This window comes from Cantharellus anzutake (assembly GCF_015039405.1).
Source record: "Cantharellus anzutake strain C23 chromosome Unknown EI90scaffold_129, whole genome shotgun sequence".
Classification (NCBI taxonomy): domain Eukaryota; kingdom Fungi; phylum Basidiomycota; class Agaricomycetes; order Cantharellales; family Hydnaceae; genus Cantharellus; species Cantharellus anzutake.
Window position 1 is genome coordinate 1 of NW_024067079.1, and position 10,787 is coordinate 10,787.

Here is a 10,787-nt window from a genome sequence, read left to right on the forward strand (position 1 = left end):
TGAGATAAAGCAACAATTTGAAGTGTTACATGAATCATCTGCATCACGGGCTGAGGCTGCAAAGTTAAGGGCAGCAACAGTTGTAGCTAGTCGAAGGGAATACAACCGGTTGCGACAAGCTAATTTACGTGCTAATCGGAAGAGAACTCTCACCGATGTGCCAAAAAATGGTGATAAAAAGGTGTGCTGCCCCAGCCGACTGTTCTTTTCTCTTTTTCTCACTAAAGTTATCATGAACAGTGCCGGATCGACACTCCAGATATCATGACAAGCTCACAAAGCCTATTTCAAAGCGCAGGTCCACTGAATGTGGCTCAAGTGTCACGTCCTAAGCGTGGACTTATGATCAAGGAACGTGAGACAAGTAAGATGAAAGGCCCTCACCAATCTGGACGGCGACAGACAAAGGAGATCAAAGAAGCTGTTCGGACATATTGGTGGGCCCCCACTTTCTTTCTACTTCTAACAGAGGCAGCAGAGAAAGTTTGTTGGGTGGGCCCGACCAAGATTGTACAGCAGGCACAACGCACATCACCTTCGCTATTCAAGAAGCTCACATCTCAAGTGATTGGGAGACATATTGTCAAAGGGAAAGGGTGGAATGATGATGCCTTAAGGAAGGCAGCACAACGAGAGTCTCCTGGGGGGAAAACAACTCGGCAAGGAATTTTGGTATGTAACATGCGCTGGGTGTTCCGTCAGTTCTCTCATACCAGGTTCTTCTCTCTTCAGGATGGTCACCCTGAGATAACTGCTGAGATTACTCAGAAACTTAAGTGCTTGCGACAGATAGGTGCTGCAATATCTCTCAGTGATGCGCGCTGTCTGATAATCGCAACAATTCAGTTCTACAATCCTTCTATATTCGAGACGAAGTTCAAGGATGGAAGCGTCTTTCGTGCAACTGAGGGATGGGTCCTGAAGTTTCTCCATAATGTTATGGGTTGGAGCTACCACAGGCCCACCCGGGCTCCACAGAAGGTACCACGCGATGCTGAAGTGCTTATTCGTACCTCCCTGCTTCGCCAAGCATGGTCGATTCACTCATACAACGTACCTGCCGAACTCCGTGTCAATTCTGACCAGACACAAGTCATCTACTCCGACCCAAAGACATCAACATGGGATCAAATTGGTGCAGAGCAAGTGCCAGTTTTTGGAAAGGAGGAGAAGCGCGCGATCACAGTGACTGTTGCAATCTCCGCAAATGGAGTTATGTTGCCACTTCAGGCAGTTTTCCGTGGCCACTCATCCAAATCACTCCCCCCTCCATCATCTCCCTTCTATGATGAAGCCCTGGAATTGGGGTTTTGCTTCGTTGTCTCTAATACAGACACATACTGGGCAACCACCGAAACAATGAAGAAATATGTTGAGGATATCTTGGTCCCATACTTTATGGGACAGAAGAGGAAACTCGCGCTCTCAGATGACTATCATTGTATCTGGCAAATTGATGTGTGGGCTGTCCACACATCTCAGGAATTTCGGGAATGGCTTTATGGCCGATTTCATTGGATCATCCTCGATTACGTTCCAGGCGGCTGCACAGGCCTCTTTCAGCCTTGTGACCTTGTTATTCAACAGACGTTCAAGCTCGCCATCAATCGAGAACACCGCCGTGATACAATTAATGACATCCTCAAGCAGCTAGAAGAGAACCAAAATGTTGTTACAGTTGAAAAAGGGCTCCCAGAACTACGACGGCGGATGGTTGGTACGCTTGTCAAGGCATTTCACGAAGTAAACAAACCCCACATTGTACTCAAGGTGCACAGCTCATAACTGAATTCTCCCGTGCTCATACTTATTCTTCCTCTCAGGCCTTTGAGAAAGCACGATCAGGCGAATTCAGTCTAGCGCATTCAAGTCTCACTAGCCCAGGGATGCTGGACATCCTGAGGACCCTCCATATCGACAATCCACCACTCTTTTCGGAGTTTTCCAAACCACGCTCAGTCCCCAAAGTACCACTGAACCGCACTCAACGTACAGATGGCATACAATCAGATGAACCTCCATTTTCATCTGACGATAATGAACCATCCGATGTCCCCTTCAGCGCTGCACTTGCCCACGCTCTCACTGGGGAGATTCCTGAGGGCCATCTGCTTCAACCGGGCATGAAATCCATTCAGCCCCGACCTACGCTTGCGAATGAACTGGATAACGACTTTCCTGAGGAGGATGCCAATGATATGGGTTCTAATTTGTCGCTTGGTGATGGTTCAAGCAATGATGACTACAACGGCAGCTTGGTTTCTTGTAGTAGGGATTCAATCCCTTCGGGGCCGGTGCGCCAAGGGGAGAGGATGAGGAAACCCGTGGATTTAGTGGCACGAAATAGATGGTGGGATGGGTGGTAACGACGGCATTGGCTGGCCAAAATTTTTCTTGATATGCCTACATAATATAGTTGCAGATCCTTCTTCATTAGTTCAAATTTCCATTGCGACATGTGACAACACTATTTTTAGTTCAGTTCAAAACCTTCGTGCGACATGCGACTGAACTTATGGTCGTTATACCACAGTAATACATACCCAATACACAGCCACCAACCCCAACCCAACTCCCGACCCAATTCCCAACCCACCAACCCAATTAGGCCCAACCCCACCCAGTGCCAAGAAATGTTGTAATGTAGGGATTCCTGATAAGGCAATCCGCTTACTTCAGCGGTTATACTCGCAAGAACAGAGGTAAGCTAGAAAACTTTCTGATGATTTTGCTCAATGCACATCTGTGTGTATTTATACATACATGAAATGTATTACAATTATTATGAATGATGATATACATAAAATAAGTAACTGCGCAAGCGTGCGTACGCAAGCACAGACTAAGCGGGAATTTTCTAGTGATTTCCCACAATAATCCAGCTTGTGCATGGGCGAAGGCATATAGCATGGCAATGGCCCCGACAAGATGTCGAAGCCTCTTGATTTGAAGCGAGCCGGTAGATACAAAAACCCCCCCCCAAAAAAAAGGAGGCGATGGGGCAGGTGGAGGGTAACGATGAAGACAGACAGAGAGTAGCAGCAAGAAGCGCCAACAAAAGAGAAGAAGTGAAGTTACAAGAAACAAGGCATGAGCCGAAAAATGAAAGACACCGTAAACATCCGGGATCCAACTTGCAAAGGGTAACCAAGGCTAACTGCCTTATCCAATGCAAGACCGAATATTCAACATGAACCAACCACCCTAACCAGAACTAATAAGAGAATTAGTTAGAAGAAAATATGACAGAGTCATAGAAAAAAGAAATAAACTCCAGCGTGCACGGACGCAAGAAGGGTAAAAGACTGTAGAACAACAGCATGCAGTGGACGCGAGAGGTGGTGGCTGAGAAGCCAAAGCGTACCGCGGACGCAGAAGAGAAGGCATGGAGGCCGAAGCGCTCAGCGGGCGCGCATAAAAGAAAGAAGGCACGGAGGCTGAAGCGTACAGCGGACGCGTGTAAAGAGAAAGAAAATCCACCAACGTACCGATCAAGCAGCAGAGTATCAGAAACATGGACACAATTGCATACCAGACAACTAAGAAAAACTGAACATTGCGGATGAACAGTCTAAAGGCATAAAGCAATGAATATTGCGTACAGACGAGGACTTGACCTAGCAAAGGGGCACGGTGGATACCCAGAAGAAAACTGAGGCGCTGAGGCCGGTGCACACAAGTCATATTTAATCTCGTGCCTCCATTAAATTTAAAAATGCCCCGGAAGGTTCCGGTGACTCGTGACTTCAACAAGAAAAGAAAGAAAAAAAAAGATAGCCATAGCCATGAGTCAAACTGTCACCCAACCAAGCCAAGAATGAGGGCTAATTATGAATTAGCCATTAGGCCGAGACACCGCTAACACTATCCCTGGATTTAATTTGTAAATATGCTTCTAAAAACATTACAAATATGGAAAATGTGGAATCAGATTTGCGGAACTAATTTTATGATTTTCGAGAAATTTTTCAGCGCACGTGCCTGTGCATGTGACTTTTATCCGTTCTACTAAGGGGGGGTTGTTAGGTTTACTTCAAACGTCATACTCCCCGGTCGATTCCATCTCCCCCCGAACCAAGGGATGGAAAGGGCCTGCTCTTAGTCTGACCGGACACTCAGAAACGCTTGAGGAATCCATCGTGACCGATGCGGTATAAGGCAATGAATTAAAGCAGTGCCGTCAGAAGTTGGAGCGGCCGACTTTCACGAGACCCCACATCCGCCACAAGGTCATTCCATAACACCGGCTTCCCTTTTCACTCCAGGGCTTTGAGCGAATGCCAAGAAACTGACTGCCTCTCCTGTTAGATTTCTTGGGAGTCAAGCGTACGCTGAGGCCAACTCACGTTGTTGGTGTTAAGTCTTGCGGCGCTAAGACTTACTTTTTTGGGTCAGTTGTTGCTAAAGTCAGTGCGCATTCATAGCGCCTGACTATAACACACCAATTTTTTGGACCTTACGACTTTTACTCAGTTCACGCATAGCGGACTGAGGTGAGTCTAAGTTTTCCCCTTCCTTTTTTGTACACCAGGGACAACATCGCTAGGCCGGTGATTATTTCAACACATTTCTGGTTCACGCATAGCGGACTGAGCGACAACATCGCTAGTCCTCCATTTCGTCTTATATCTCCCATGTTGCCGTGGCTCATGGAGGACATGTTGCTATCAGTGCTCAAATGCCTGGAAGTGTAGTACAGTTTGAATTGTTATTGATCCACCATTCAACTGGGGACGCGATACGATACAAGGTGGAAAGAAGAATACACGCAATGTAATTAGTAAGCCAACCCCAATACTTGTCCTGTCAATGGCTCAACGGAACAGATTGATTGCAGTAATCCACTTTGATCTGATGTGCCATACACTGCAACGATTTATTTAACCTAGGTTCTGTAAAGCGGGGTGGCGGTGGCGAACTCACCACATAGTTATCCGCATTCTTCACTTTGTCTGAGTCTGGAAGATCTGCAGAGGCCGAACAGCCACGAATAATGTCCTCAGTCTCCCCAATGCCTCGAATGAACTAAGGTTCTTCCTATTGAGTACTTTGTTTTGTGTGAACTTTAGTTAACGTACGTCGTGCAATAAAACATTGCCTCGAGTATTGTTGAAGGCCCCTCCACTGCAAACAGCATTCGTTGGCAAGAAACTGAAGAACGCATCGCAGAAGAAAACCTAATCATTGGACCATAAGCGTTGAGCGCAAAACCAAATAGAATGAGTTGGAACTAACATCGCTGCCCACTGTGGTTCCATTGACACTAGACAGGAACGTATACGAGAGAACTCCACCCTTACAGGCCTTGAATGGGTCAGTGCAGGACAAACTTTGGAAGTGTTCCACATTCATTAGAGAATTGAAGGATTTGCCACTAGTTGATGGCACATACGTGTGGATTCCATTGACAGAGCTGTTGTAATCACGTGCGATTCTGTCGAAGAGATACCAAACTGGCTTATCAGGGTTGGCCCCAAAGTACCTCTCGAATTGGCTCGAATTTGGGTGGGTCAGAATAGTTGTAGCCGCGCCACCAGCAAGCGCACGAGCCTCGGATAAGGTGTCATTGATGAAGTTTTGCCTCGTACCATTGTTGGGGCAGTTGGGAATAGATAATCTCTTCTGGTGGCTCCCCTTCTTACTGTTGACTCTTTTATTGATGCGCACTCGGAGTTCTGGGGAGTTGAGCTCGGCCTTCAAGTTTGAGTCGCGCACTTGGAAGTTGGTGAGAGGCTTAAACGAGAATGTCCCCACCCCCGCCGATTCGAAGTCATACAATTCACCAATCGAATGATTCGCGGAAATGGATTTTCCCGCAGGGATAGTGATATAGGCATCCTCGCTGGACATGTGCGGCCTTACCTGAGAGTAAAAATTAGCGGTTACTCAACACGGAGAGGCATACAACACGTACGTAAATGCCTTTAAAATCAACATTCTTTCCGTCTTTAGTGACAATGAACGAGCGAGTAGGTAACTCGTCGAGGATGCTTGTATACTTGATCACCTTGATGTCCTGAGACGTCGGGTTGGTCACAGTAACTAGCAGTGTAAGTTCATCGACATTGTCAATGGTCGATGCAAAAGAGACGATTGAAACTTTGAGGGACTTGGGCGACGTTGGAACCCCAGCAACAAAGGCAAGAGTAGCCAGTGCGCTGAGGCCCAAAGCAAGAACAGAGCAAACCATTTTCTCCTTAGCTGTAACAACCAATCAGTGGGTGGGACTGCCCATATATCCACGAACTGTTGGATGAATGACATACCGGTACGCATATCATATCATATCACTCATATTAGTCATTAATATTACACCCTTTGTCCATATGTTACGTTGCGCTACGCTACTATGTTCCACATATGCACTCATTCGCATCTCATCTTTTCACTGATATCTTGTTATTACCTTAGCTACTTGTACCGCTGCGCAGTTACAATGTTATGTAGCGCCGCTTGAGTATCCCCCGCTGAGTGCCCATAACAACACGAACAATATCCCCACAGCCCCACATCCCATCGGTGAACGTTTGGACATGGGGGCAGGTCAACTCGCGACGAAAGGTGAAACCGCTTTATCAGAGACCTGTGCTGCGAGTCGAATCATAGAACTCGGTAGACCATGACCACAGACTATTAGATCCCGCGTACGGGATGGTTAGAGGAAGAACACGAGGGCGTAATCGGCGTTTGTGGTTGTGCACCCACCATCGACAATTGTCCTCTTTGAGCATCAATTGGCTAAAACGTTAACTCAGAGAGAACACGGGTTGGGCGAAGCGATCCCCTGCTGAATATTCTGTTACAGACAGTAAATTGATGCGTGTCAACTCCTTGGCATCATTAATTCAGAGTCCACAGCATGTCAAGCCACGAGGGTGTCAGGATGAAGGGAACCTTGTGAAATCAAGTCTGGTTGTCAAAGCGCGGTGCACAATGCGCAAGGGGCCCACTCCGCCACGTTGAGCTCGCGGGACCAGTCTAAACTGGCGCTGGCAAGTTGCCGTGTAGCTGACATCGAGTTCGAGTTTCAGATCGAAGATTACGAAAGAAGTGAGATTGTCGCCCGATCCCTGGCATAACAAAATTGATAGAACAAGTGCCTGCTCACGCCAACAAGCACAATCGTAGAATGATGGCTGCGGAAGGCACTGCCACATTCATCTAAAGCCGCACCATATCAGCATAGCCTTCGAGATTACAAGCATTTACATATAACTATAGAGTCGATGCCAGCTGCCGATCCTTGACAATACATTCAGTCAGGATTATCAGTTGCCGTCGGCGTCAATCGTCCGGAAATATGAAAAATGTAGTGATGAACCGATTTAGATACTGCACATCTATCAAGTAATGTTTAGCATAGGTTGGAGGGGTTCACCGCTTCACAGGTGTGGAGGTCAATGCCTAATGGTAGCAACAGGTCATTTGGAGCCCTAACTAGAGAAAAAATCCGAAACGGGTGGAAAGCACTCACCGCTCTGGTGGTTTCATACATCCTCTTTTGGCCTGCAAAGAGAATTTCGGCGGTTAAAACGGACTGCACGAGCTTACTTCCCATGCCTTTGTACAGGCCAGAGACGCCTTCCTCTTTGATGACGGTGAGGATGCCATCTATTGAGGATTTGTGACGAAGAGTAGAGTTGTGATTGGTTCTGATTGGTTGGCAATTGTGATTTGATAATGATGATGACGTGTTAATGAGGGGATTTGATGAGATGACTACTTGTGTGCACGCCGGAGGAGACGCAACGAGATAGCGTGGCAACAGTCCCGGCTAATGCCAGAACCTCTTGAATTTGAAGACGACCTGGTTACCAGGTAGAAGAAAGGAGGTGGGGAGGGATGGTGGTGAAAAGAAAGGGGAGTAAAAGACAAAGAGGTTAAGAAGAATCGAACAGAGACGTAGCGTTAGAAGCCCGCGCACACAAAAGCACTGGGTTCTTCCGAATGTAAGAGCGCCACGCCTCAGACGACCAGCGCCTGAGTGCTTGGATCGTAGACTCAGGCACGCGTTGCGAAGCTAAGTGTGTAGCCCCTCCGGAACGGAAAGAATGACCGGAGAAATCCTTGGGAAGAACAGCATGTAGCTTCCGCAAGAACCAGGATCGGGATGGTAAAGAGCCATCGCCACGAATCCAAAGATGAGGGAAAAAAGGAAAGAGCGCGTCACGACTCTGAACGTATTGTTTGAAAAAATAGAGCAGGTCCAGTGGGAACAGTCGAGACTGGATGACTACGAGACTCCCGTGAAAACGAGGATCGGTCTTATGTGTAGGCAGTAAGAATTGGTATGTATTTATGGCGTCACGTCGAATAAACTCCACAGAGCGGCGTAGGATAAGTTTCCGAAAGTTCAATTTTGAAGTATTGTCCAGGACTACTAACTCCTAGTCTTATTTCACTTGATGGGTTACTGAATTGAGGGTCTACTGAATTGTTGTAAAAGGGTCCAGTTACATAAGCATGGTTATGTGAGTAGATGACTAAGCAATATATTCGGCAAGTGCCTTTGGCCTCTTTTGGATTGAATCACCTGAACTTTTGCCCGATGCACTGACAGATTCTGCTCAATGGCTGCTCCACCGATTTTCTATGAGACACTGTGGGACAAACCAAATTCACAGTATAAACATGCAATCGAGCAACTTGGCAAAATATTGGAGGAATATACACCAGAGACTATCCCATGGATGACTGCAATTTTTCGTAACTGGTTTCATGTGGAGCCACATCCATGGCAGGTAGAAAATGCAATACACTTGTGCCAGAACAAGGATGTGTTTCTCACATCACGCACAGGGAGCGGGAAATCGATGTTGACTATGGTTCTGGTGATTGCACAACGGATATTGAAAAGGCCACACATCGCCATCATTGTCTATCCCACTGTAGAATTGATGGCGGATCAGGTAAGGATGACATCTACAGGGCAGTCGTGAACAAACCATCTAAATTCCAGTCCAGGAGACAAATGCAAGGAGTGAGAATATTCGATTTTTGGCAATCAATGTGGAGACCATTGCCGAGGCCTTTGCATTAAATCAACGAAACCTGTGGGATGAGGTGCAGAATCTTCAGTGGGATGTGATAGGAATGAGTCCTGAAATGCTTACCGAAAGCATGGCTGCCAAACTCCTTCACATGCCCAAGTTTCAGAAAACATTAGGGTTCTGTGCAATAGATGAGGTTCACCTAGTGAAGGACTGGGATAAATTTTGACCAAAATATAGAGTTTTTGTCAGGGCAACCACACCTGACCATACAACCCCAGAACCACCTTCCCTGACCTCCCCCCACTTCCCTGATCCTCCCATCTTCACACACCTTTCGCAACTACAGCCCACACGCGAACCCGCAGGAAAAATCACGTGGGTCAAGGCCAGCAACTCGCCTTAACCCATGTGACACCTTTTCCACATCGCGGGAACATGCTCAGCTCCTACCCTTAGTCACGTTACAAACTGTATAGTACATTTCCCTTTTATAGTAGCCAAGCGGGGAATAGGGAAACTTACCCTTCTTCTCAACTCAATCCCTGCTTAGGCAAGTTGTAGCTACCTTCCATAATACATGACAACTCAATCCCCGCTTAGTGAGTTTGAGGAGCTTGGGGTAGGATCCAGCACTTGGCTGCCTGGGACACCGCAAGTGTCCAGTTCTGAGGTAGGGCTGCCCCCGGACAGAGGCCAGGCCCTGACAGTTTTGGCAGAAGTACGCTCACGCATTGGATCCAATGTCCCATTCTTGGCCATGTCTGGTTCCGTGAATCAGAAGGCTTGGTTGGAAATTCAGTTCACGCTGGGTTTCCATGGGATGAGCTTCAATGATGTCAGACTTCCAGTAGATCGGGCTGACCTTAAATATTGTGCCCGTATACGTTACCATTCTGTCGAGGGACTCGAATTTCCTGATTTCGCATGGGCTATCCCACAAAAACTCGAGTCACCATCCGATCTCATGCCAACAATATTCGCCATTAACTCGGTGGAGAAAACAACAACATTCAGCGAATGGCTAATACGTGAACTACACAAAGTCGCACCAGAGGAGATTGACATACCTGATCTCATCTGGCCATTCCATGCTGAACTTCACAAGGAGGATCGCAGCAAGATACAGTTGTGGCTGATGGCTGGAACAATCCATTATATTGTTGCAACCATTTGCGCCAATGTGGGACTCAATCTACCTGTTCAGCATGTGGTGTGTGTAGACTTGCCAAAGTCTTTCGAGGAGATGACACAGTGGGCAGGTCGGGTGAGTTGGGATGGTAGTGGTGGGATGTTTGTTGTTTATGGGCCTGACGATCTAAAGATTACAGCAGAGATGTGTGATGGATCGACCAAGGATGGGACCTATGTTGACGGATCAGTAAAATGGAAGCCTCTAACACAAACACAAGTTGCTGCACATCGGGAGTACCAGGCCAAGGTTGCACCAGGCCTCGTCGCATTCTTTAATCCACCTCCTGATGGCTGCCAAAGATCTGTCTTCTGTGCATATTTTGGTGATGCATTCAGCAAGCCAGCTATCTGCTGTGGAACGTGTCAGCCTGATACTCTCTATTGTGATGAGAGTCTGGTGAAAAGTTACATCACCGAAAGCGCATGCAGGAAAACCAACTCAAAAGTGACAATGCTGCCTCTACCAAAAGACCGTTGTAAGGGGGCAAGGGATCTACCACCCTAACGAGAAAGAGAGGGGGCCTAGGGTTGGGAATGCTCAGGGGAGGTCTGGATGATGAGGAGGGGAGGAGAAATGGTCCGGGTGCGATGTGATAAAAATGA

General features: G+C 47.2%; 3 protein-coding genes across 3 annotated transcripts; 2 read left to right on the forward strand and 1 right to left on the reverse strand.

Moving 5' to 3' along the window:
• Positions 1-264: 264 nt before the first annotated feature.
• EI90DRAFT_3021816 (uncharacterized protein) lies at positions 265-3,194 on the forward strand (the record flags this gene model as incomplete). The annotated part of the gene is made up of 7 exons (XM_039057704.1): positions 265-672; positions 1,679-1,717; positions 1,824-2,294; positions 2,478-2,532; positions 2,555-2,702; positions 2,811-2,823; positions 2,964-3,194. 7 exons carry the CDS (start codon positions 265-267, stop codon positions 3,192-3,194), a joined length of 1,365 nt encoding a protein of 454 aa, XP_038908938.1.
• On the reverse strand, positions 2,883-3,714 carry EI90DRAFT_3087778 (uncharacterized protein). Its single transcript, XM_039062239.1, has 2 exons — positions 3,489-3,714; positions 2,883-3,214 (listed from the first exon to the last, which is right to left on the reverse strand). Exons 1-2 carry the CDS (start codon positions 3,682-3,684, stop codon positions 3,186-3,188), a joined length of 225 nt encoding a protein of 74 aa, XP_038908939.1. The 5' UTR covers positions 3,685-3,714; the 3' UTR covers positions 2,883-3,185.
• A 5,856-nt stretch (positions 3,715-9,570) lies between these two features.
• EI90DRAFT_3134989 (uncharacterized protein) lies at positions 9,571-10,689 on the forward strand (the record flags this gene model as incomplete). Its single annotated transcript, XM_039064699.1, has 1 exon — positions 9,571-10,689. One exon carries the CDS (start codon positions 9,571-9,573, stop codon positions 10,687-10,689), a length of 1,119 nt encoding a protein of 372 aa, XP_038908940.1.
• Between the last annotated feature and the right edge of the window lie 98 nt (positions 10,690-10,787).

Excerpts from the sequence above, each read along its gene's own strand:
- EI90DRAFT_3087778 (XM_039062239.1), bottom strand. The coding sequence starts at position 3,684 with ATGACTTGTGTGCACCGGCCTCAGCGCCTCAGTTTTCTTCTGGGTATC. Across the intron at positions 3,215-3,488 it reads GATACTCTGCTGCTTGATCG|TTCTGGTTAGGGTGGTTGGT; the intron begins GTACGTTGGTGG and ends TTCTCTTATTAG.